Source organism: Canis lupus, chromosome 27 (assembly GCF_003254725.2).
Source record: "Canis lupus dingo isolate Sandy chromosome 27, ASM325472v2, whole genome shotgun sequence".
NCBI classification, from domain to species: Eukaryota; Metazoa; Chordata; class Mammalia; order Carnivora; family Canidae; genus Canis; species Canis lupus.
In genome coordinates this window covers 44,006,067-44,033,980 of record NC_064269.1, presented here as the reverse complement: position 1 = coordinate 44,033,980, position 27,914 = coordinate 44,006,067, and the positions used below count along the sequence as shown (strand labels likewise).

At 37.4% G+C, this 27,914-nt stretch overlaps 1 protein-coding gene and 1 long non-coding RNA gene across 11 annotated transcripts in view; one reads left to right on the top strand and one right to left on the bottom strand.

The window, feature by feature from the left end:
• ADIPOR2 (adiponectin receptor 2) overlaps positions 1-27,914 on the bottom strand; it is a 145,044-nt gene that overhangs the window by 40,478 nt on the left and 76,652 nt on the right. For 5 of the 10 annotated variants that reach the window (XM_035706867.2, XM_049102750.1, XM_049102751.1 and 2 more), the window contains exon 2: positions 4,007-4,263. The exons of 2 other annotated variants lie outside the window; for them this stretch is intronic. In XM_035706867.2, the coding sequence (XP_035562760.1) occupies positions 4,007-4,177 (171 nt within the window). In that variant the 5' untranslated portion in view covers positions 4,178-4,263. Of the gene's footprint in view, positions 1-171; positions 307-4,006; positions 4,264-13,218; positions 13,291-27,914 lie in introns of those variants that run through there. 3 more of the 10 variants (XM_049102748.1, XM_049102747.1, XM_035706869.2) reach the window with 2 other exon arrangements.
• Positions 584-27,914, top strand: part of LOC125753852 (uncharacterized) — a 47,259-nt gene continuing 19,928 nt past the window's right edge. The window contains exon 1 of the long non-coding RNA XR_007406524.1: positions 584-697. This is a non-coding gene — a long non-coding RNA (uncharacterized LOC125753852). The remainder of the gene's footprint in view (positions 698-27,914) is intronic.

Below are 27,914 nucleotides of genomic sequence, written 5' to 3'. Positions count from 1 at the left end.
CATCTCCAAGTTTCTTTCCCCACCAACAGCCCCCAAACTCTGCTATCTTCACATTAAGAGCCCAAAGTGATCTTTCTAGACTGTAAATAAAATCTTATCACTCCCTTCCTTAAAACTTTCCAATAACTTTCACTGTACTTTCCCCATATCATGGTCTACAAAGGTACTTACCTTTTTTCCCCTCATTTCTTCCACCTATCCACTGACCACACTTCTTAAACATGTCAAGTTCTTTTCAGATTTAGGACCTTGCACACACTACTCCTATTACTTGAAATGCCCTGTACACACTTCCTCCTTTCCTCTTCCTGCACTTTCAATCAGTCTTTACTAAGCATTCAGTTACACAATCACTTCTAGAAACTGCTAGAGGTACTAATTATCACTATCAGCTATTTAATATGAGTGTGTTTCAGAACAGTTCAATGTGGGTTGCCTGGCTGGCTCAGTCAATAGAGCATGCAGCTCTTGATTTGGAGGTTGTAAATTCAAGTCCCATATTGGGTATATTTTGTTTTTACTTAAAAACAAAATCCTAAAAAGAAAAGAATAATTCAATGTGTACATTCTGGAAGCCCTTAAGAACATTCCTTACTACCACAAATTTGATTGGTAATAATGTAGAACTCTATCATCACTGGAAAGGAACGCCAATATCATCTATTGTCCCACTACACATGACAAATATAAATCCGAGGTAAGTAACTTGTCTATTTTACAAGGCTAAATGATAGATCTTCTAACTCTGTGTTCAATAACTTGATCAATCCTCTTCCAATTCTGTTTATTACATCACCATTTTAAGATAACCCCAATCATTTAAAAAAAAAAAATCCTCAAGTTCATATGGAATGACAAAGGGCCTCTAATAGTCGAAATAGTCTTTTTATTTTTTTAAGATTTTATTTATTTGACAAAGAGCAAATCGGGGAAGAATGGGGGTGAAGGAGAAGCAGACTCCCCACTGAGCAGGTCCAACATGGGGCTTGATCTCTAGGACCCTGAGATCATGACCTGAGCCAAAGGTAGACACCTAACTGACTGAGCCATCCAGGCACTCCTAGTCAAAAGAGTCTTGAGAAAGAACAATAAAGCTGGAAATATCCTACTTCCTTCAAAACATATTACAAAAGTACAGTAATCAAAACAGTATGGTACTGACAGAAAGACAGACCAATGGAACAGAATCAAGAATCCAGACATAAGCTCATGCATATATACTCAAATGATCTTCAGCAAGAATAGCAGGACTATATAATAAGAAACAGACTATACAGTCTCTTCAATAAATGGTACTGGAAAACTAGATACCTGCATGCAAAAGAGTAAAACTGAACCCTTATCTTATATAATACACAAATATCAATTCATAATGACTTAACTCAAAAAAAAAACCTAAATGTAGAACCTAAAACTATATATCTCCTAGAAGAAAATACAGAGAAAAAGGTTTTTTTTGGTTTTTTTTTTAAAGATTTTTTTTTTATTTATTCATGAGAGGCACAGAGAGAGAGAGGGGCAGAGACACAGGCAGAGGGAGAAGCAGGCTCCATGCAGGGAGCCCGATGTGGGACTCGATCCCAGGACTCCAGGATCACACCCTGGCCCAAAGATAGGCACTAAACCACTAAGCCACCCAGGGAGCCCCAAAAGTTAAGTTTTATAACATTGGTTTTGGTAATGACTTCTTGGATATGACACCAAAAGCACAATTAGACAAGTGGAACTACGTCACCTAAAAAGCTCCTGCACAGCAAAGAAAACCATCAACAAAATTAAAAACCTATGGAATAGGAGAAATTATTTGCAACCCATATATCTGACAAGGAGTTAATATCCAAAATATAAAAGGATCTCCTAAAACTCAACAGGGAAAAAAACTCAATTGGTTTATAAATGGATTTTAAAATGGGCAAAAGATGTGAACAGTTCTCCAAAGACCTACAAATATATGAAAGGATGCTCAATATCATTAATCATCAAAGAAATGCAAAGCAACTACAATGCAGTACATCACATCTGTTAGAACACCCATTACCAAAAAAGGAAATAGTAAGTATTGGTAAAGATGTGGAGAAATGAGAACCCTTGTGCACTGTTGACGGGAATATAAAATAATGCAACTCGTATGGAAAACAGTATGGAGGTTCCAAAAAAAAAAAAAAAAAAACTAACTAAAAATACAACTGCCAAATGACCCAGTAATCTGACTTCTGGGTATACACACACAAAAAGAAAAACTGAAAACAGTATTGGTGGCATTATTCACAACGGCCAAGAAGTACAAACAACCGAAATGTCCATCAGTGGATGAATGAATAAAGATAATGCAGTATATACCCACAAAGGAATAGTACTTAGCCTTAGGAAAGAAGTATTGTCATATACTACATGTACAAAACTTGAGGATATTATGCTAAGTGAAATAAGCCAGTAATAGAAGGCGAGATACTGCAGAATTCCACTTATATGAGATATCTAAAGCAATCAGGCTCATAAAAGCAGCACAATGGTGGCTGACAAGGGCTAGCAGGGGCAGAGAAAATGAGAGGTGCTATTCAATGGCTATAGAGTTTCAGTCATGCAAGCTGTAAAAGTTCTAGAGATCTAATGAGTATATAGTTATCAATAATTCACATTGTGCTTACGGTAATTAAGAAGAAAAAAACAAAACAAAACACCACCCCAGTCACCACTTAGGCCTTAGTAGCAAATGAGGGAAACAGCTTGCTCAGCTTAGATAAGTCATAGTTAGCTGCTAGTACACATTACTGTAAAATGGCAGCAAGAAAGCAAGTTCTTGCCCCAGATATCTGTGAAACTTCTTGTAAACCATAATAATGCTGGTTTAAAGACCAAATTATATTTAGTAGGCAAATAAGTGCTTTTACTTTTACTGATCTGTCCTGTGTACGTGTGGGCATACACACGTGCATACATGTAAATCATTCACTATAACACCATCTAGCCAAGAAGATAAAGATGGCTTATAAGCATCATTAAGAATAGAAAAAATATCTTAAATTTCCTATATCGTACCTATATTGCTACAATGCTTTGATGAAATTCTTGTAAGAGACCTGAAAGGACAAGACAATCCTCTGTAGTTCAAACCAACACCACTATTACCCACATGATAAACATTATCTCTTAAGATGGTAAAGATGCAGTTTGGAGTAGAGGCTTTCAAAATGTTTTAAACTACAACCCACATTAAGAAATGCATACATTATTCATATCTATATATTACCTATATAAAACTAAATAATTTCATCAAATAATATGGTTTAATTGTATATTACTACATACATGTCCCTCTTTGTTCTCTTGCTGTTTAATTTTTTAAAAACTACTTGTACCAAAATCAATTTCACAAACCACTAATGGACACAACCTACAGTTTGAGAAACACTGTACTAGAGCCACAACAGTGGACACATGCTACATAATTCCAAGGATACAAAGCACATAACAAAATACATAAAACAATGACTTTCTGATGCTGTTCACAGATACTTATACCTTTGCTCTCTAGGTATAGTTGCTTAAATAATTTAAAAGCTGCTCTTTTCTCTGGGGAGTAAAAGGAAAGATTAGTATCTGCCTTCTGTTCCAAGAATTCTAATGACTTTCAAGGTATGCACTGGAGATAAACCATATTTGGAAAAGTAGTTCCAGCACAGAGTTAGAATTTCTCCAAAAATATACAAGATAATGTCATAACTAAAACATGGTTGAACTACAAAAACCCATTTCTCTTCTCAAATAAGATAAAGCAGATTAAGTATGATTTGACTATCTGCAGAAAAGGATTAACTATAAAATCAAATAATACCTAGCTAACTTAAATTTTTAAGAGACTTCAAATTATCCTGAACAAAAACTTACAAATGTGCTCAAGATTCCTTTTCAAAACCCCATCCTCTCTCCAGCATTCCTAAATATCCTCCTCTAATCACATTCCCATAAATATTTTTTTATTTACCATACTTCCCCTTTAACTTACTTTTTTATGATGGGAAGAAAGAACAGATGCCTCTAAAACAGGCTCCAAATTTCTTTGATGGCTGTCATTATCACTTCTCCTTGTACCATCCAGTTGGTGCCCTTTTCTGAGCCTTATATCTGGCTCTGGAGTCCTGCTGCACCCCAATCGGTTTTCTGCTGTCTGGTTCATGGGATACCCAAGACTTTCTTACAAAGAGGTCTTTCTTTCTGTCCCTTCTTCTTGGGAGGATGGACGTTCTGGAGGGTGAGTTGACCCTAAGGGAGAGGAAAGCTGTGAATTAACATATTTTAAATAAACACATTAAATGAGTGCTGGGGGAAGATAAAGGTTATGTTATTATACACTCAAACAATAGAATACCCAACAATCATTAAGAACAATAAAACAATGTATAAAATATCCACATGTACTAATAGTAAAGACTGTCAAAATCTGGGACTCCTGGGTAGCCCAGTAGTTGAGCATCTGCCTTTAGCTCAGGACATGATCTCGGGGTCCTGGGATTGAGTCTCACTTCGGGCTCCCCGTGGGAAGTCTTCTTCTCCCTCTGCCTATGTCTCTGCCTCTCTGTGTGTCTCTCGTGAATAAATAAATAAAATCTTTAAAAAGGCTGTCAAAAAAAAAAAAAAAGGCTGTCAAAATAAATTTTTTTCAAAATAAATTTTTAAATGAAAAAAGCAAGATATAACATGTACAACATCCCCAGAATTTATAAAAGTATGATTGTATATGTACACAGAATAATTACTGGAAAGTATTCAAAACTGTGCCCGTGGTACAGAAGTACACAGGGAAGAATCAAAGGTCTCAACTGGGGAAACTTTTCATTTTTTTCTGCCTGCATTTTTTTTTTTTTTTACAATATGTCATTTTACAATATGCCAGGACTATTTTCAAACAGACCATTTTACAATCACTGTTTCAATTAAAAACAGACCAAACTGCAGAAAGAATACGTGGATTTTATGCACTAAAGCTGGGTCTTACATATCCAATCTCTTAAACATCACAATGACCTCACCAGGTATATTTGTATATCTACATTTCAGGCGAGGAAACCGAAATTCACCATACTTTATATGAAATAAATAGGACAAAGTCTCTTTCATAGCACATATTATTAGTAATGTTTTGCATTTAAGTTCCTCAAACGTCTAACATTTCAACATCTGAGATGTTTTGAAACCTAACTAACTTGCAGGGCAAGAAACTCAGGACCAGAGCATACTCCTTTATATCCCTTCAGTTCCCAGAAAGTGCTATGCACAGAAACGTTTAATGAAAATTTGATAGATGACATTTAAATATTCTTGAGTGGTAAAAACACTTTCAGAGACCATCACTATCTTTCTAAATTAGACTGACATAAGTTTCTTGGGAGTTCAATTATTTCATGTCCTTGGTCCTCTAAACTCGCAGTACAAAAGCTTAATTTAGACATGTAGTTACATATACTAATAAGGTTATTATAACAGTCAATCCAATTAGAAACACTAAAACAGGAAGAAGCCAGGGTATGCGTTATGCTCATAAAATCCCATGAGATTCAGAGTTCTTACTGGGGGAAAGGAGAGTAGGGCAAAGTGGGAGGGCCTGCATAGCATCAAAAGAAGGTGAAAATATGTATTTGGTTTTCATATACATAGGCACTAAGACTAAGAATTAGCCCTAAAATTTGAATTAGACTAAAAAATAGCCAACTCTTTCATATAATCAAGTGAGTTTACTGCAGGATTTCTCTAATGGCTTTCAAAGTTTCTGGAGCAAGAACAGGCACAAACCTTTAAGGATCACCAAACCTTAGCATGTGCCTATCACATAAGGGCCTGAGCAAGCATATTAATAATGAGATTATAAACTATGCTATTAATGCCCAAATCTAAAAGAAAAAGCAATGCTAATAACATCTTTATTTATGTACAGCTCACAAAACTGTCTGACAACAACCATTTCATTTTATCTCAGGGAAAGGAAGCTAGTATTTACTGTGGATCAATGATTCAACAAAGTTAAATTCTGTACCAGAGAATTTACATATCACATGGTATCTCTCATAATCCTAATATATAGCCAGCCCCTGAGGTGTTGTTATAAAATGGTATTTTATCATCCATTTTACAGATGTGGAAAACTGTGGCTTCTGAACTTAATTTATTAATTTATTTTAATAAAAATAAAGAGGAACAGTTGAGATTTACACCCAGGTCTTTCTGGCCCTCATGATGTTCATGTTCTATCTACTACCCAAAAGATTAAGACTAGGGGAAAAAAAGATAAAAATTTGAACCCTAAAGTCATTTGGCTTACATCATAAGTAAACTACAGAATCAGAATCTTTTTTCTCAAATTGTTGCAAGTAAAATAAAGCTTTCTGCAAAGCAGCCTTGAAATATGACCACATCAAACTTCTCATAACCCGGAGCTATATGTGGAGTGTTGCTCATTTGTGAGAATGTTAATGGGACGTTCTATTAGAATTATTTTTGTAATCCACAACTCAGAAAAAAAGAAAGTAACATGAAGTAAGTTTTCCCAAAGAATTTGTAAAGGATTCATCTTAAAATAAAAAAATAAAAAATAAATTTCCAGGAAAGGCCTGAGATTAACATACATTCCAAATAATGTTTACCAAATTTGTAAGTAAAATAAAAGAATGAACAAAATAAGGCAATAAATAAAATCTTCAATTAAAAGAACTTAATTCTGTTCACTACTTTATAAGCAATGCAAGAAGGCCTAACAAAATGTTTTGAACAATAAAATTATTGAAGGAAAAAGGATTTATGTCAGTTCTGAGGTTCCTAAAGATTCAACAAAACACTCCAGTTCTAAAACACTCAAGAATTATAATGTGCTATACATTTTAGTTTATTTGCATTCTATCTAATGACAAAAAATATTGCTACTGGATGCAATGCTTTGATACCAAAAGCATTGATACTAAGAATCTAAGATAAGTCTTAGCATGAAAACAAGATAATGGCAAGCTTACTCTAAAATCTATATGGAAGGCACAGATCCTACTAAGAACAATCTTGAAAAATAATAAAGTGGGGAAAATCCTCTAACTAATATGAAGACCTATTATATAGCTACAGCAGTAAAGACAGTGTGGTAATGGCAGAAGAAAAGACACACAGATTGATGAAACAAAACAGAGATCTAAAATGTATACCCAACTCTTATTTTTAAAGCCATTTAGTGTAAAGTAGCCTTTTTAACAAATGGTGACAGCCAAAGAAAGAAGAACTTCAATTTTAGCCTCACAGGTTATACAAAAGTTAACTTAAAATGGATCATGGACTTAAATGTAAAATGCAAAAGTGTAAAACTTTTCTAAAAAACTCAGGATAAAATCTTCATATTCTACAGCTATGCAGAGTATTGAGACCTGACACCAAAAGTAAGATCCATAAAAGGAAAAAAGTGATAAACTGGACTTCATCAAAATTAACTCCTCTCTGAAGCACTCTAAGAAGTTGAAAAGACAAGTTGTTGACTGACAGAAAATATTTGTAAATCACATATCCAACAATAAGCTATTATCTAAACTATATAAAGAACTCACAATGCAACAGTACGTAAAAATACTGCAACTAGAAACGGGCAAGATGGCAGAGGAGTAGGGGTCCTCAACTGATCCAGTCCCACAAACTTACCTAAATATCTTTCAAAGCATCCTGAACACCTAAAAATTCAACCTGAGAGGTAGAGAACAGCTGGAATGCTAAGGAGAGAAAAATTTTCCCTTCTAACAAGGTAGGAAGGTGAAAAAAATAAAAATAAAATAAATAAAAAGAAAAAAGAAATAAAGTGGGGGAGGGGAACCACAACTACCTGGGCAAAAGCTTCAGGGCACACGAAAGCCCAGCACTGGACAAGTAGGAACTTTAAAAATCCAAGCCTGAGTTTTCACTGACAGAAAAGTGCTTAGCAGGGAAATCGGGCAGAATTGCAGGAGGGGCAGTGAAGCATCAAGATACCCAGATACACTTTAAGACCAGGGCCAGATGGCTTCCCAGGGGAATTCTACAAACGTTTAAAGAAGAAATAATACCTATTCTACTAAAGCTGTTTTGAAGGACAGAAAGGGAGGAAATACTTCCAAACTCATTTTATGAGGCCAGCATTACCTTGATCCCAAAACCACACAAAGACCCCACCAAAAAGGAGAACAGTAGACCAATTATCACTGATGAACATGGATGCAAAAATTCTCAACAAGATACTAGCCAACAGGATCCAAAGTACATTAAGAAGATTAAGTACATTAAGAAGATCCAACAGTACATGACCAAGTGGGATGCATCCCCAGGATTGCAAGGGTGGTTCAACACTCATAAAACAATCAACATGATAGATCACATCAACAGGAGAAATATAAGAACCATATATATGATCCTCTCAATAGGTGCTGAGAAAGCATTTGAAAAAATACAGCATCCATTCCTGATTAAAACTCTGCAAAGTGTAGGGATAGAGGGAACATTCCGCAATATATTAAAAGCCATTTATGAAAAGCCCGCAGCAAATATCACTCTCAAGGGGGAAACACCTGAGGGCCTTTCCTCTAAGATCAGGAACTCAACAGGGATGTCCACTCTCACTATTGTTATTCAACATAGTACTAGAAGTCCTGGCCTCAGCAATCAGATGACAAAAAGAAATAAAAAGCATTCAAATTGGCAAAGAAAAAGTCAAACTCTCCCTCTTTGCAGATGACATGATACTGTATATAGAAAACCCAAAAGACTCCACCCCTAGATTGCCAGAACTCATACAGCAATTCAGCAATGTGGCAGGATACAAAATCAATGCACAGAAATCAGTGGCATTTCTATACATTAACAATGAGACTAAAGAAAGAGAAATTAAGGAATTCAACCCATTTACAATTGCACCCAAAACCATAAAATACCTAGGAATAAACCTAACCAAAGAGGCAAAGAATCTATACCCTAAAAACTACACAACACTTCTGAAAGAAATTGAGGAAGTCGTAATGAGATGGAAAAACACTCCGTGCTCATGTATTGGAAGAATAAACATTGTGAAAATGTCTATGCTTCCCAGGGCAATTTACACATTCAATGCAATCCCTATCAAAATACCATGGGCTTTCTTCACAGAGTTGGAACAAATCATCTTAAGATTTGTAAGGAATCAGAGAAGACCCTGAATAGCCAGAGGAGCACTGGAAAAGAAAACCAATGCCGGAGGCATCACATTGCTGGATTTAAAACTGTATTACAAAGCTGTAATCAAGACAGTATGGTACTGGCATTAAAACAGACACATGATCAATGAAACAGAATAGAGAACCCAGATATGGGCCCTCAACTCTATGGTCAACTAATATTCCACAAAGCAGGAAAAACTATCCACTGGAAAAAGGACAGTCTCTTCAATAAATGATGTTGGGAAAACTTGTCAGCCACATGCAGAAAATGAAATGAACCATTCTCTTACACCATACACAAAGATAAATTCAAAATGGTTGGAAGATCTGGGATGCCTGGGTGGCTCAGCAGTTGGGAGTCTGCCTTCGGCTCAGGGTGTGATACTGGAGTCCCGGGATCGAGTCCCACATCGGGCTCTCTGCATGGAGCCTGCTTCTCCTTCTGCCTATGTCTCTGCCTCTCCCTGTCTGTGTCTCTCCTGAATAAATAAATAAAATCTTAAAAAAAAAAAAAAGATAAAAAGTTTCTGCACAGCAAAAGAAACAGTCAACAAAACTAAAAGACCACCCTACAGAATGGGAGAAGATATTTGCAAATGACATATAAAATAAAGGGCAAGTATCCAAGATCTATACAGAACTTATCAAACTCAACACCCAAGAAAGAAAAAATCCAATCATGAAATGGGCAGAAGACATAAACAGAAATTTCACCAAAGACGACATACACATGGCCAACAAGCACATGAGAAAATGCTCATCACTGCCATCAAGGAAATACAAATCAAAACCACGATGACATACCACCTCACACCAGTGAGTAGGGCGAAAATTAACAATACAGGAAACAACAAATGTTGGAGAGGATGTGGAGAAAAGGGATCCCTCTTGCACTGTTGATGGGAAACTGGTGCAGCCACTCTGGAAAACTGTGTGGAGGTTCCTCAAGAAGTTAAAAATAGAGCTACCCTACAACCCAGCAACTGCACTACTGGGTATTTACCCCAAAGACACAGATGTAGTGAAAAGCCAGAACACCTGCACCCCAATGTTTATAGCAGCAACGTCCACAAAAGCCAAACTGTAGAAAGAGCCTCGATGTCCTTCAACAGATTAATGGATAAAGAAGATGTGGTATATAAATACAATGGAATATTAGCCATCAGAAGAGATGAATACTCATCATTTGCTTCGACATGGATGGAACTGGAGAGTATTATGCTGAGTGAAATAAATCAAATTGGAGAAGGACAATCATCATATGGCTTTGCTCATACATGGAATATAAGAAATAGTGAAAGGGACTGTAAGGGATAGGAGGGGAACTGAGTGGGAAAAATTAGAGAGGCAGACAAACTATGAGAGACTCCTAACATTGGGAAACAAACAAAGGGTTGTGGAAGGGGAGGAGGGTGGGGGCTTCGGGTAACTGGGTGACAGGCAATAAGGAGGGCATTTAATGGGAAGAGCATTGGGTGTTATATTGTATGTTGGCAAACTGAATTTAAATTTAAAAATGTAAAAAAAATTTAAAAACACTCCAACCAGAAAATGGACAAATGACAAGAGCATCCGTTTCACCAAAGAGGATATACAAATGGCAAGTAATCAAAATAATCATGTGTTCGACGTCATTAACCATCAGGGAAATGCAAATTAAAACCTAAATGAACTATCATTACAAACCTAATCAGAATGGTTAAAAAAAAGGGGGGGGGGATCCCTGGGTGGCGCAGTGGTTTGGCGCCTGCCTTTGGCCCAGGGCGCGATCCTGGAGACCCGGGATCGAATCCCACATCGGGCTCCCAGTGCATGCAGCCTGCTTCTCCCTCTGCCTGTGTCTCTGCCTCTCTCTCTCTCTCTCTCTGTGACTATCATAAATAAATAAAAAATTAAAAAAAAAAAAAAAAGAACAGAACAACTTCTGGCATGACTGCAGGAGGAGCTCTGCTGACCTGCTCCCCAATGAAAATGATAAAAACAAGCTAAAACAAAAAATTAAAAACCTCTGGAAACAGTCCCAAAGGTAAACAGCATATAGAAAGAAACAAGATTACCGACAAAAATTCAGTAAGAAAAGTAAAAAATCTTTGGTATCTGAACCAAGATGTCTCTCTTCTTCCCCCTCCCAACTCAGAGGGGCAGAGAAACTACTCCAGGCTCTTGCAGCCAAAAACACAGGGCCCTTTGGCCTCCAGCACCCAGACGGAGAAGTTTCCTCCATGGAGGAACAGGAGGACATCAGTATTTCTTATTCTGTCTGGGGGTACCTACTGCCAAGGCTAATCCCAGATAAACACAGTTTACAAGTAGGGGCTCTCTTCCTCCTACAAGCCCTACTTGTGGAATTGAGGCAATTGCCATTGACCACTGAATGGTGAGAACAGCAGGGCACTGATCATTCTTGACACAGCTCAGGAGGTGGAGGTTCTACACCAGGAGAAACAAGCTGAGAGGACCCAAGACCAAAGCCCAGTGGCCCACCAAGCACTCATCCCTTAAGAGTGTGGGGCTATCACTTAGGAACTTTTCATTGTCCCCATATCTCTAGAGCCCTGGTTCAGATATTTTGCCTGGGGGTGAGAAGCTGGAAGGGAGTGGGCAGGAAGGCCTATCTCTTCCCAAAAGGCTTAACTTTATTTGCAACACTGGGTGAAGAAGTCTAAAGGCATTCTGAAGAACAGTGGAAGTATTGGGAGCAGAATCAAAATATAGACTAAACTAGGGACATCTAGGTGGCTCCACTGGTTAAGTATTAGACTACTTATTTCTGCTCAGGTCATGATCTCAGCATGGGAAGATTGAGCCCTGGCAGGGTCCACACTGGGCATGGAGCCTGCCTAAGATTCTTTCTCTCCTCCCCCTCTACCCCTCCCCATTTCCAAAAATAAAAAGTAAAATAAAAAAGATACAGGCTAAACTCTAGGCAGGTTAGTTTGCAGAAGAATACCAGAAAATAAGATAACTGGGAGGAGTCTAGTATGTAACAAAAATTAAACACTAAACTCAGAAACCAAACCGTTCCTTCAGAGGAGCTAGAATTTGATGGGATTAGTCCGCAGAAAAATTAAGAGTCCAAGGCATTCTTAAAATCATCAGGGTAACTGGGTGACAGGCAATAAGGAGTGGCCAGAGCAATCATCTGGCAATTAATGAAGTTTAACAGCCAAGTGTGGTCAGGGAAACAGAAAAGAGAGCCCAACCCAAACTAGTATCATCCCTGGGTAACTGTGGACATATCAAAATGACACCTCCCTGAGAAACAGTAACAGAAGCTAAACACTAGGGGCACCTGGGTAGCTCAGTCAGTTAAGCAGCAGCCTTCAGCTCACATCAGGATGCCCAGGGTCCCAGGATGGAGCACCACATCCACATTCCCATCTGGGCTCCATGCTCAGCAGGGTGCCTGCTTCTCCCTTTCCTTCTGCTGTTCCCCCTGCTTGTGCTCTCTGGCAGAGCTCTCTCTCTCTGTTAAATAAATGAATAAAATCTTAAAAAAAAAAAAAAAAACTGAACACTAATGGGGAAAAAGACTCAATTAAAACAATCAGTCACTATTCCAGGTAACAACCAAATAACAAACATTGGAAGAGGGAGGCCAGTACCTAGATTTGCCACATTATCTAAGAGGTCCAGTATCTAATAAAAAGTTAGGGGGCATGCAAAGAAACAGGAAAGTATATCCATACACTAGGAAGAAAGGGGGGAAAAATGGGTAATAAAGGTGGTCAAAAGGTACAGACTTCCACTCATAAAATAAGTCCCGGGGATGTAATGTAGATGATGACTATAGTTAATAAAAGTGTATTGTATATTCAAAGGTTGCTAAAAGAATAAATCTTCAAAGTTCTCATCACAAGGAAAAAAAAAAAAAAACTTGCACTATGGGGGAAAAAGTCTCCTGTGAGAGAGACTTATCAAATTAAGACTTTATAATGTAACCATATAAACATGTTCACACAACTAAAAGAAACTAAGGTTAAAGAAGTGAAGGAAAGCACAATAACAATGTCACATTAGGGGCACCTACCTGCGTGGCTGGCTGGCTCAGCTGGAAGAGCATGTGACTCTTGATCTCAGGGTCATGAGTTTGAGCCTGACACTGGGTGTAGAAATTACTTGAGTAAAAAAAACTTAACAAAATCATATAGAAAATATCAATAAAGAGAGATAAAGTAGAAAAAAATTCAACAGAAATTTTGGCATTAAAAAGTACAACAAATTTAACAGTCATTATGTGGACTCAAAAGCTCTGAAGAAGAAAAAATTAGCAAACTTGGGTATAGAGAAGATCTTATGCAAACCAAAACACCAGAAGAAAAAAAAAGTAGTAAAATGAAGAGACCCTCAAAGATATTTCAGAAACAAACAAACAAAAAAGATATTTCAGAAACCACAAAGAATGTAAAGACAGGAGAGAGCATGAGAAACTTCCAAATGCCCAGGGTTCAGTTTACAGGTCAACCACTGGTTATGTCCTCTTAATTACCTCCTCCCAAAAATTGTCAACCAAGAACCCTACGTCCAGTGAAACTATACTTCAAAAGCAAGGGAGATATCAACATTCACAGACAGACAAAAGCTGAAGTAGTTTGTGACTAGACCTGCCCTGCAAAAAATACTCAAGGGACGTCTACAAGGTGAAATAAAAAGGAACTAGACAATACCCTGAAACCATACAGAGAAATAAACAATTATAAATTATAAATAAATAATTTGAAAAGCTATTATTGCTATAACAAGTGTTTCATAACTCTCATTTTCTATGTGATTTAAAAGACTAACACATTTATTTTTTTAAGATTGATTTGAGAGAGAAAACACACACACACACACACACACACACACACACACGTGGAGGGACAGAGGTGAGGGAGGGATTCCCCAGACTCCCCATTAAGCACAGAGCCCAATGCAGGGCTCGATCCCAGGACCTCTAGGATCAACAACCTGGCCAAAATCAGGAGCCAGACATGCAACAGACTAAGCTGCCCAGGTGCCCCAAGAGACTAATACATTGAAAGGAAATTAGTATTCCTTAAATACATTTAAAGGAAAAAACAACTATTAGTATAACAGCTAGTACTACTCTAACTTTGTAACACCAATCTTATTTTCTACTTAATTTAGGAGACTGATGCATTTAAAAGAATTATTTGCTTTATGTTTGGGGGCAAACAACACATAAAGATGTAATTTTGTGACAACAATAAAAATAAATGGAAACAGAGCTGTAAGAGATTTTACACATTCTTGAAGTTAACCTGCTACAAATTCAAATTACAGTACTATAACTTTAGAATGTTAAAGGCAACAGCATGAAAACCACACACACACACACACACACATACACACTATAAAATATACGAAAAAGAACATTAAGAAACTTAATGCACTGCAAAACACTGCATGTTTTTTTAATCAAGAAATACAAGCAGGAATGCAGGAAGGGACAAAAAAGCTATAGGGCATATAGAAAATAAAACAGGCTGAAAGTGAAAGGATGGAAAAAGATATTCCATGTAAATAGTAACCCAAAGAGCACAGAATAGCTGTACTGATATTAGAACAGACTTTACATCAAAAAAAGATTTTAAGAGAAAAAAAAAAGGACATTATATACTAATGAAAGTTTCAGAAAAGAAGATACAAGTAAACATTTAGGCGCCTAATAACAAACCATCAAAATATATGAAGCAAAACTGATGGAACTAAAAGCCAGAGAAAAATATTACAAAAATACTACAGACCAATCTCCCTTGTGAACACTGACACAAAAATCCACAACAAAATACTACCAAAAATTCAGCAGTATATTAAGATTATACACATGACAATTTAATTTATTCCTGGAATGCAAGAATAGTTCAACACAGAAAACTGATCAATGTAATATACTACATCAACAAAATTAAGGGGAAAAAAAGCATGTGCATCATAACTAGTGTCAGAAATTCAACATCCTCTCATGATAAAAAAAAAACAGTAAATAGAAAAAGAAGGAAATCATCTTGGAAGTCATACATGAAAAAAACACAAACATCATACTCAATAGTGAAAGACTGAAAACTTTTCTTCTAAGATCAGTACTTTGTACTTTATGTATCTATTCCAAGATAAATTTAATAGTTCTGAAGAATAACAAGTAATGAAAATCCCAAACAGTGAATGTCGTGTTTTTATTACCAAAATCATGAGGTATAAGCACTTTTTAAAAATTTCCAAGAATCTGGAACATAACGGGAAATTAGGCATTCCTTTCTGCATTTTATTTTTTTTTAAAGTTTTATTTATTCATGAGAGACACAGAGAGGCAGAGACACAGGCAGAGGGAGAAGTGGGCTCCATGCAGGGACCCTGACGTGGGACCCTGAAGGTGGCACTAAACCGCTGAGCTACCCAGGCTGCCCTCCTTTCTGCATTTTATTTTTTTTTTCATTTATTTATGATAGTCACACAGAGAGAGAGAGAGAGAGAGAGAGAGAGAGGCAGAAACATAGGCAGAGGGAGAAGCAGGCTCCATGCACCGGGAGCCCGACGTGGGATTCGATCCCGGGTCTCCAGGATCGCGCCCTGGGCCAAAGGCAGGCGCTAAACCTCTGCGCCACCCAGGGCCTCTACATTTTAATATAGTGTCCTATAACCTCCTAAAATTAATTTTAAAAACATGACTAGTGGTCTCATTTCTCATACATACCCAATGACAATCTGAAAAAAAATAAAAGACTGATCATTAAATGACAACTTCAAAAAGTCACATTTTTTAACGTAGTAAAGGAGTTAAATTATTATATATACATAATTATTGTAGATAGTATAGCCTATTTATCTCTCAAGCCAGACCTTTACACAGATAGAAATCACCAAAAATGATCTTTAATTTTAACAATTCAACATAACTCATATCAGTAACAGTATATAGATATCTGAGTTACATGCCTCATAGAATATAAGCTACTGCTTGCCAATACCACTTGACAAATTGTGGACCGTCTTTCCACAAGCAATTTTTAAAAAAATAATTCTCAAAGAGCTGTACTTGACAAATGTCTTTAGAATTGCTATAGCCTCCCAAAATAAGAAAGTAATAACACTATTAAACTCTTTAATTCCCAACTCCTCAAAAGGAAAACAAAACTTAGTGATCTTGAAATAGAGAAGGTTGCTATTATATTAACCTTAGTTTTTGTACATTCCATTCAACCCTGAACTACTGTGTCTCTGAACACTTTCTTCTATTAGATGTCTGTCTTAAATGTAGGACCTGAGCCTCAGAGGTGGAGAGCTAGCCACAGAAATATGTAGCAAAAACCAGATCCAGATCTCACAACTCTGACCCCCCCACTGAGTTCAAATTCTTGGCAGAGAATGTTTAAATTCCCAAAAATAAAGTCATCTTTACCTATCATTATGTTATATATCATACCTTTCACCTAAGGGCTGCTACACTTTAAAAACATTTACCTTAGAATAAAGAGCTCTAGCTCTAAAGAAAATCACTATAGCATAGAAGACACAGCATTCATAGTCATCCCATCAAACTCGACATTTATCATAAGAGTCTTTAAGGCTTTTTAGTTCCAGGCAGGTTATTTGTCCCAAAGGCACACTTTCCAGCAACCTGTGAATTCCCTACTTGTTTTCTAATAGTTATAAGCCTGTCAGTTGGACACTGAATTAAACCAAACCACTGTTTATTTGCCTTAAGTTCTGCTACTTAACAATTTAAAGCTTTATCTTTCCAAGTTATATTCTCCAACTTGCTGACATAGCAATCAATTTGCTACTAATACAGAGTTATTTGCCTTAGTGGACAGTATTATACAAGATTATTGCTAAAGATATTCCTCCCTTATCCCAAATCCCTATATCCCTTTTTTTTTTTTCAAAGATTTTATTTATTTATTCATGAGAGACACACACAGAGAGAGGCAGAGACACAGGCAGAGGGAGAAGCAGGTTCCATGCAGGGAGCCTGATGTGAGACTCGATCCCAGGACTCCAGGATCACACCCTGGGCCAAAGGCAGGCACTAAACCACTGCACCACCCAGGGATCCCCTCCCAAATCCCTATATCCAATCCATTAGCAAATGCTATTAGATATTAGAGATATACCTCTCAAATTCTTTCCATTTCTTTCCCTTTTCTCTATCACTTCTTAGGCCAGGTTATAAATATCTCTGACCAAGAATACTTTTGATAATCCCCTAATAATGGGTCTCCCTGTCTCTATTCTCAAACCTGCAGTCTGTACAGTGGCCAAAGTGTTCTTTCAAACAGAAAAATCATACCAATTACTCCACTAAAATTCCTCCAGTAGTACATTTTATTCCTCATGCAAAAGAAAACCAACATCTTTTCCATAATCTCCACAGGCCTTTCATGATTGGGCCAACAATCTTTCCAACTTAACTCATAAAGTTCCCTAACCTGTTCAGTTATTCTTCTGATCCTTATCTATACAAATCCTGATCATCTTGAAGACCTGGAAAAAGATCTGGGCCCTAACGTCACCTTTTCCAAATACATTCACAAGACTATCCTTACCTAACAAAGCATTACCCCAACCTCCATACCAGTTACTGATAGCTGTTTAATTTCCTTCATAGCACTTCCCACTCTGTGAAATCATATTACTTGTTTCTATTATCTATCTTCCCTCACTAAACCATCAGTTCCTAAGGTGTCAAATTTTGTCTGTCCTGTTTACCACAGTACATAGGCTGTCACATAGTACAGCCTCAAAATTTACCTAATGATTAAATGAAGCTTTCAATTAGAAATTCCTTGGTATTGGGGTGGCCGAGTGGCTCAGTTGGTTAACTGTCTGTCTTCAGTTCAGGCCATGATCTCAGGGACCTGGGATTGAGCCGCACATCAGGCTCCCTGCATGATGAATCTTTAAAGCAGAAGTATGCTTCCCTCTCTCTCCATCTGCCCTTGCCCCATCATGCTGTATGCTCTCTCAAATAAATAAATAAAATCTTTAAAAAAAAAAAAGAACTCCTTTGATGTTATGGACTGAATTCTGTCCTCCCAAATTCATCATATAACCCTAGCCCCAAGTACTTTAGAATGTGATTATATATGATGATAGGGCTATTAAATTTTTAACAGTGGGCTCTTATGCACTAGAACTGGTATTCTTATAAAAAGAGGACACCAGAGGGATCCCTGGGTGGCGCAGCGGTTTAGCGCCTGCCTTTGGCCCAGGGCGCGATCCTGGAGACCCAGGATCGAATCCCACGTCGGGCTCCCGGTGCATGGAGCCTGCTTCTCCCTCTGCCTGTGTCTCTGCCCTCCCCCCTCTGTGACTATCATAAATAAATAAAAATTAAAAAAAAAAAAAGAGGACACCAGAGATGTACATGCATAGAAAAAAGGCCATTTGAGGACACAGCAAGAAGGCAACTGCCCGCAAGCCAAGAAGAGACCTCAGGAGAAACCAAAACTGCCAGCACCTTGATGTTAGGCCTCTAGCCTCCACAATTATGGGGGGAAAATGTCTATTGTTTAAACCACCCAGTCTGTGATATTCTATGGAAGTCCTAGCAAACAAATACATTTGCCTTTCAAAAGTAGCACTTTTCTTCAGAAATAAATGAAAATTAATTACATCTAAATGTTTGTCTCTAGTCGCAGACATCATCATGGCCTTTTATATACTCCTTTACCATTTAATTTTTAACCATTTAATAAGTAATTTGGGGAAACCGTTTAAAGAGCATATATGACTTAGCTAATAACTAGTCAGCATTCAAGACACTCAGGCAAGATCAACAAACTTTTTCTGTAAAAGTCCAGACAGTAAACATTTTAGACTTTGTAGACCATAAAAGGCATCTACCACAGCTACTTAATTCTGTTACTGTAGTGAAAAACTGGCCTTAGTACATAAGCGAATGGGTGTGGCTGTATACCGATGGGAAGTTTTATTTATGGACACTGAAATTTACGGGTCATATAATTTACATTCATATGTCGTAAAACAACTTTTTAAAACTATTTAAAAATGTAAAAACCACTCTTAGCTCATGAGCCATTAAAAAAAAAAAAAAAACAGGCGAAAGCCTGAGGGCTACATTTCACCAACTCCACCCTAAAACAGTAAATTTACTTTATCACTCCCATTTTGCAGATTAGAAAATCTCCAGAACAATGATTAACATAGCAACCCAACACCTAGACTGCAAGTATATTCATCTATCTCTAAAGTCTACAAAACTATGCAAATAGCAGAACAAAAAGGCATCACAAATTGGGTTTATTCTATCCTGAAAAGCTGTCTTTACTAAACCTAAAATATCATTCTTCCATAAATTATATTTCTTCTCATACCATGAAGAAATTTTTTAAAATCATATAAATTGACAGATCAAATGACATGTCCCACTATTTGACAGCAATTAGTAAGCACCAGAAATAAGATACAGAAAAATACAAGACCATTAGATTCTGGTTTAATAAAGATTTTTAAAATGGAACAAGTGAGGGGATCCCTGGGTGGCGCAGCGGTTTGGCGCCTGCCTTTGGCCCAGGGCGCGATCCTGGAGATCGGGGATCGAATCCCACGTCGGGCTCCCGGTGCATGGAGCCTGCTTCTCCCTCTGCCTGTGTCTCTGCCCCTCTCTCTCTCTCTGTGTGTGACTATCATAAATAAATAAAAAAAAATTTAAAAAAAAAAAAAAATGGAACAAGTGAGGGCAGCCTGGGTGGCTCAGCGGTTTAGTGCCGCCTTTGGCCCAGGGTCTGATCCTGGAGACCCGGGATCGAGTCCCACATCAGGCTCCCTGCATGGAGCCTGCTTCTCCCTCTGCCTGTGTCTCTGCCCCCACCCCACCCCCCCGTGTCTCTCTAAAGAATGAATAAATAAAATCTTTAAAAAAAAAAAAATGGAACAAGTGACACATAACAAAATTTATAAAACCACTCGAGGTCACAATTCTGTTTCCAGGTGCCTTCTTTCTTTGCATTCAACAACAACAACTTTTATTTTTTAACTCTTAAAAAAAATTTTTTTTTCGGGGGATGCCTGGGTGGCTCAGAAGTTGAACATCTGACTTCGGCTCAGGGAACGATCCTGAAATCCAGGATCGAGTCCCGCATCAGGCTCCCTGTGCCTGCTTCTCCCTCTGCCTATGTCTCTGTCTCTGCGTCTCTCTTTCTCTCTCTCTCATGAATAAATAAATAAATCTTTAAAGAAAAAATAATTTTTGCCCCTTTTCAAGCTTAGGTAAATGGAAAACAGAAAATGCATTTAGAAAAATCCTCACCACTGAGAAAATGGCTGTTGGGATATCAGAAAAGAATGGCTTAAAAAAAAAAAAAAAAAAGAAAAGAATGGCTTAAATTACCGTCTTTTTCAAAAGTTAAACATAAAGTTATTTCTTCAAAAGAAAAATTTCAACCTGGAGGTAAGAATTAAGTTTGCCAACTGAGTCAGACCTGAAACATGCCTAAAAATTCCTTTCTTTTTGAAGAGTATAAAGGAGCCCTGAGACCAAAAAAAATTGTTAAACCCTGAGCTAAATTGTTAAACCCTTCATTTTCTCTATGAAATTAGATAGTGGAGTGTGATTTGGGCTCTTCAAATTTTCATCTTTCACCACGTCGAGACAAATCTACATTTTTATATTTGTAATTTTTAAGCCATTTAATTTATTCAAATTAAAATAAGGTAATGTGTCACCCCCACTTAAAATCTTTAAACGACTGCTCACAGCTTGTAGAATAAATAAAAACGCTTCAGTGCAGCACAAAAGACATCCAATCTTCTTACCAGAAAGCCACTTCAGGCATACTAAATTCTAGAGTACCCAATGCACTCAGCTTCCTCTTCTCTCTAGGTGTCCTCCATGTTGCACTGGATATACAACCACCTCTACTCTCATTTTTAAGTCTCTCCTTTTTCAGAACTCCAGTTAGGTATTCCCATCTCCTCCAGGAAGCATCTCAAAATAGGGTGATTACCTCTGTGTTTTATAATTGTAAATGGTCCAACTCACTGTTTCCTTACTTACCTATTGTTCCCACTAGAATACAAGCAAAAGTAGACCAGAGAGTAGTACTTTAATCATCTTTTATCATCTTTAATCATCTTTTAAATCCACAGCTAAGTACACTTCCTGGCACACAGTAAATTTTCAAATTCCTTCTAAAGGAATTCACGTTTTATTATTCTCTAACAAAAGATTTTCCTTTCAGTTCTATTACTGCCCCCTCCAAAAAAAAGCCTCTCTGCTAAGTTCTCAAGAAAAAAAATTTTTTTATTGCAGTAGAAAATTTATATTTAAGAATAGTTTTTTTTCATTTAAGATTTTATTTATTAATTCATGAGAGACACAGAGAGAGAGGCAGAGACACAGGCAGAGGGAGAAGCAGGCTCCATGCAGGGAGCCCGACGTGGGACTCAATCCCGAGTCTCCAGGATCAGGCCCTGGCCTGAAGGTGGCGCTCAACCGCTGAGCACCCAGGCTGCCCTGCAGTAGAAAATTTAAAAAGAAATCTTGGGACACCTGGGTGGCTCAGTGGTTGAGCATCTGCCTTCGGCTTGGGTCGTGGTCCCAGGGTCTGGGATCAGGTCCCGCGTCAGGCTCCCTGCAAGGAGCCTGCTTCTCCCTCTGCCTGTGTCTCTGCCTCTCCGTGTCTCTCATGAATAAATAAATAAAATATTTTTTAAAAAATTAAAAAAATAAAAAAGAAATAAAAATAAAAAGAAATCTTGCACTAAAGAGTACGTCACTCAAAAACTTATTCTTTAAAAACAAGTGATCTGGGCAGCCCGGGTGGCTCAGCGGTTTAGCGCCGCCTTCAGCCCAGGGCCTGATCCTGGAGACCCAGGATCAAGTCTCGCATCGGGCTCCCTGCATGGAGCCTGCTTCTACCTCTGCCTGTGTCTCTGCTCCTCTCTCTCTCTCTCTCTCTCTCTCATGAATAAATAAAATCTTAAAAAAAAAAAAAAGTGCTCTGCTCCCAAATATACTTAACAGAAATGGACTTTTTGTTTTAATTAATACAACTATTAATTTGCATTTTTTTAATTTTTATTTTATTTATTTATGATAGGCACACAGTGAGAGAGAGAGAGAGGCAGAGACATAGGCAGAGGGAGAAACAGGCTCCATGCACCGGGAGCCCGACATGGGATTCGATCCCGGGTCTCCAGGATCGCGCCCTAGGCCAAAGGCAGGCTCTAAGCTGCTGCGCCACCCAGGGATCCCTAATTTGCATTTTTAGGAACATTCCTATGTTCTTCAAAGGAATATGAATATAAAAATTTAGTCTCAGATCAAAACAGAGAAAATCATCCATGAAAATGGCTTCACCATTCAACAGAGAAGAAAATCTGTCTCGTAACTGTAACCACTCCGTTAATAAAAATGCTTATGAAGCTACCAGATAGTTTTGAGGGACAGAGTTCATCCACCCACAAAAGGTCATCACCTGGGAAGACAGGAGAGACCAGCCTAACTACCAATTTGAGATAAGATAATTATTGCAGGCTGCAGAACTCACTTAATTACTTATTCAGTATTTTATTCTTTTAGGCCCTAGAATTTCACCAAACACTCTTTAAGGGAAAAATTAAGGGAATAAAAATACAAACTCCTTGGGGAGGAGGGGAAAAAAAGTTGTTTTGGTTTTCTCTAAAACAAGAAATGACAGAATTAGAGCTTTTTCTGGTTCAACATGAAAAATTAAATCCAATTTATAAATAAAACAAAATAATAAAACTTATTAAAGTGTGACCATAAGGGAATCAAGTATTGAAATCAAGTGTTGAGGGGGACCAGAGTGGCTCAATTAAGCAGCTGCCTTCCAGTCAGGTCATAATCCCACGGTGCCGGGATCAAGGCAAAGTCAGGCTCCCTGCTCAGTAAGGAGTCTGCTTCTCCCTCTTCTTCTGCAGCTCCACCTGCTTGTGCTGGCTCACACTCTCTGTCAAATAAATAAATAATCAAGTATTGATAATATTCTAACATTTATTTCCACTTCTGAATAGAAAACAAAATTATCAAAAAAAGTGAATCTGACATTTGACAAATCTAATTAAAGACACTGACCATATCTTAAATTCTAAGTAAGAATATGGAATGGGTGGGGATAATGCTTCCCTTCTACAGCTAAGGAACCTGAGGCTCAAACAGGTTGAGCAGGTAACTCCCAAGTCTCACATATGGCAAGTGGAAGAAAAGAATTCAAACTCACATCCTTCAGACTTTCTCCACTCAGCCATGATGCCCTAAGTAGAAGTGAAAATAGGCCAAAAATATGCACAGAAGCTCTGATCAAATTTTTGTACCAAAAATAAGGCACATGGCTTAACTGGAAATATATTTTCCCAACTTCAAATTCCTATATTTGAAATGTACCTTTAAAAAGTCCAATTTAATAACTTATAAAAAGAGGAAAAAAATTGATCTAGTAATTCTATTGATATTTAACTTGCAAAAAAAGAAGTTAATGCAAGTCTCAAGTGTTCAAATATTACTCAAAGCTATATCCAAGAGTATGCTGTGTCAAGGAAAGCCTGTTTCCCCACCTATAAAAAGAAGTATTTGAGAAAGAATCTTATTTAACTATACTAAATGCACATTTAGACTATACTATAATAAGAGAAAGTTAGGCATGTAGTAAAACTATATATCTAAAACTTTCAATAAACTACTACATAAAGTTCTCAAGTAATCAAGAACAGAAGATCCAGATGACAAACATTAATTTCTGAACAACAAAGAAACACAATACCACCATTTTGTTAAAGGAAAACACTGAAAACCTTAAAAACAAAAAAGTTGGACTTTAGAATCACACATATAACTGTTATTACTCTTGTCTGGATAGCAACATAAACTGTAGTAAATCTCCAATGTACACAGAACAGGATCCGAAATCCTTAGTAAAGAATTATCTAAAAAAATGGCCTTGGGATCCCTGGGTGGCGCAGCGGTTTAGCGCCTGCCTTTGGCCCAGGGCGCGATCCTGGAGACCCGGGATCGAATCCCACGTCGGGCTCCCAGTGCATGGAGCCTGCTTCTCCCTCTGCCTGTGTCTCTGCGCCTCTCTCTCTCTGTGACTATCATAAATAAATAAAAATTTTAAAAAAAAATGGCCTTGACTCCTTGACCTACTCCTACTCTTTGGAATTTCCCTTGAAATTTATATTAAAGCAATATAAAAGAGGGAAATCTATATGTACAAAAGCATTTTATTTTAGGGGGAAGAAAAGAAGCAATAAGAATGATAAAGTATGTTCATTTTTTTCTTTAGAATATTAAGTACATTTAGAAAATGTACAAATGATTTGTTTATGGTATCTTAAAAGTAAAGAGCAAGACAAAATGCTCATTGCAATTAGATGAAATAAGTTTTACAGCTATATAAAAAAGTGTGTGCCTAAATATAAAAGTTAAAAGGCAATGTGCCTAAATGAGGTGAAAACTTAGGTCCACAAAAAAGTTGCGTAAATGTTTATAGTAGCTTTATTCACAACTGTCAAAAGTTGAAAGCAAGTTAAGATACTGATAGGTGAATAAACTGTGATATATGGACATAACAAAGAATTAATAAAAAGAAACAAGCTATCAAACCATGCAAAGAAACTTACATAGACCAAACTTATATGAGAGAAATGAATAGGTGAAGCACAGAATATTTTTAGGGCAGTGAAACTATTCTGTCTGATACTGTAATGGTGAATACATATAATCATATGTTTGTCACAACCCACACAAAGAATAAACCCTATTGTACACTATGAAATTTAGTTAGTAATAACATCAATATTGGCATATCAACCATAATATACTATACTAATGAAAGATATTAGTACTAGAAGAAACTGGAGGGAATGAGAAGGTATATGGGAACTCTGTACTTTCTGCTTGATTTTTCTAAAACCTTAAAATTGCTTAGAAAAAAAAGTATGAATTTTTTTAGAATAAACTTACACAAATTGAAAAAAATACAAAAAGCTAAAACCATCTGAATAGTGAATTATCAGTGATTTTTCCCTTTAAAATTAGTTATTTTCATGTGTTCTTTCTAGGGATAAATCACCATGAAATACGATTCTAGCAATGTCTGTAATAGCTGCCCAGTCCCCAAGAAAAAAAGAATCCATTAATTCCCAGTTTTACCTACATAAAACCGGGCATAAATTGCCCATATGGGATGTTTTTAATTGTCCTTAATTTTATAATAAAAAAAAAACAGTTGAGTGGCAGCTTTCAATTATTATACCACATATTGAGGGGCAGAAGAATGATGTGAGGAATTCATACAATTGTCAGCTAAGTTCAGTCTGCTTACTTAGGGAATCACTAATGATTTCAATGGAAAGTGAAGAACTAAAGGCCATTGTGAACAACGGGGACATATGCCTCAGATTTTTAAGACCTTAGAAGAAATGAGTTCTACATTTTTTACTCATCTCTTATAATTACCACAAAACCATCCATCAGACCACAACAACTTTACTGATAACAAGGTACTATATAGTTATGATGAAAACCAACACTGAAAATAAATGTCTGACTGAATCCATCACATTTTTCAAAAGCTAGACATTTGTCTCAACCACACTTTAAAGCTGCTTTTTTATAGCTAGGAATTCATACATCAATTTCTTGAAAATTCAATATAAAGTCCAATCTAAAATCATTCTAGGGCAGCCCGGGTGGCTTAGCAGTTTAGCGCCGCCTTCAGCCCAGGGCGTGATCCTGGAGACCCAGGATCAGGTCCCACATCCGGCTCTCTGCATGGAGCCTGCTTCTCCCTCTGCCTGTGTCTTTGCCTCCTCTCTCTCCTGTGTATTCTCATGAATAAATAAATAAAATCTTTTTTTATAAATAAATAAATAAATAATCATTCTAAATATTTCCAATATTATTGTTTGTTATCTGAGTTAACATAACCAGCTAAAGTCATGCACACATCATGAAAAATCTCGTAAATATAAATGTTGCATTAAAAGAAATCTACAAAGAGTGACACCAACATGAAGGAATAGGGAGTTTTCAGCACTCATTTCTCATACAAACAACAATTTTGACAACTGCTCATGGACTAGAGTACCTTTGTGAAAACCCTGGAGTCAGCAGAGAAGTACTATCAGCTCTTTGGAGCAAAAACTCTGAATAGGTGCACTAAATAAAGAACAGTTACAAGTTCACTCATCTCACACTTTCCCTACAGCAGCACACATCAGTGCCAAGAAAGAACCGCCTGTGATTTCTCCCACAGGGGAAACTGAGAATAGAATGTGCACCCACCTCCCCAGCTCTATGAGATACTGCTCAGGGGTCCCTTCATTCTCACTCCACTCAGAACATTGAGAGCATCAGGAAAGCAGGGAAAAAGAAAAGGACGCACAACAATCAGGGCACAGAATTCAACAAAGGGCGGATGATTTTACTGACTACTCCCAGGTTCCAGCAAGAGTCCTACCCACAATCCTCAGAAGACACATTACCTGATGACAACCCCAACTAGGCCCCATCTAGTGGGGCCTGATGACAACCCCAACTAGTGTCCCTAGCACTCCACTATGCTCCTTCTCAATGAAACCAGCTCACACAAGGCACTGCAAAACATAGACAAGCAATCACAGATGGCGGCTGGCTCAACACTCCTGGATTGAAAGAAGGTACATATAATCTTGAAAACATCAGGTCACTGCCCTGGGAAAAAATAAATGGGCACCTTTCAGCATAAACAAACTAACTGTTTTTAAGGAAGCTCAGTGAGCTACACGAGAGCACAGATAAACAACTCAACAAAATCAGGAAGATACACAAAACAAGAAGTTCAACAAAAAGAAATCACAAGAAATAATCAAACATTAATTCTGGAGCAGAAGAATACAATTAATGAAACAAAAAATGCAATAGAAAGCTTTAACACGGGCAGCCCGGGTGGCTCAGCAGTTTAGCGCCACCTTCAGCCCAGGGTGTGATCCTGGAGACCTGGCATTAGGTCCCAAGTCCGGCTCTCTGCATGGGACCTGCTTCTCCCTCTGCCTGTGTCTCTGCTTCTCTCTCTCTCTCTCTCTCTCTCTCTCTGTGTCTCTCATGAATGAATAAATAAAATCTTAAAAAAAAAAAAAGAAGGCTTTAACAGCATATTTGATCAAGCACAGCAAAGAATCTCTGAGCTCAAACACATATTTCAAATTATCACATGAGAAGAAAAAAGAAAAATGACTTTAAAAAGTGAAAACACCTATAAGAATAATTTATGGGCTATGATCAAATGAAGCAATATACCCATTGTGGGAGTCCCAAAAAGAGAAAAGGGAGAGAAAAGGCAGAAAGTTTATTTAAAGAAACAATGAAACTTCCTAAATTATGGATGGATATAGACATCCAGATCCTTAAGGCTTGGAGGTCCCAAAACAGGGTAAGTCCTCAACTGATTACAAAACAACACATTATAACCAAAGTTCAAAAGTTAAAGACAAAGTGAAAAGTGTGAAATCAGAAAGAGAAACGTAACTCATGGCTACAAGGAAATCTCCTTTAAGGCAGTAAGATTTATCAGCAGAAACTTTGCAGGCCAGAAGAAAACGAGATTACATTAAAAGCGCTAAAAGAAAAAAAAGGTAAAAAAAAAAAAAAAAGCGCTAAAAGAAAATGCAGACAAAAACAAAAAACTACAAGGGTGTCTGGGTGTCTCAGTGGTTGAGCATCTATCTGCCTTTGGCTCAGTTTGTGATCCTGGGGTC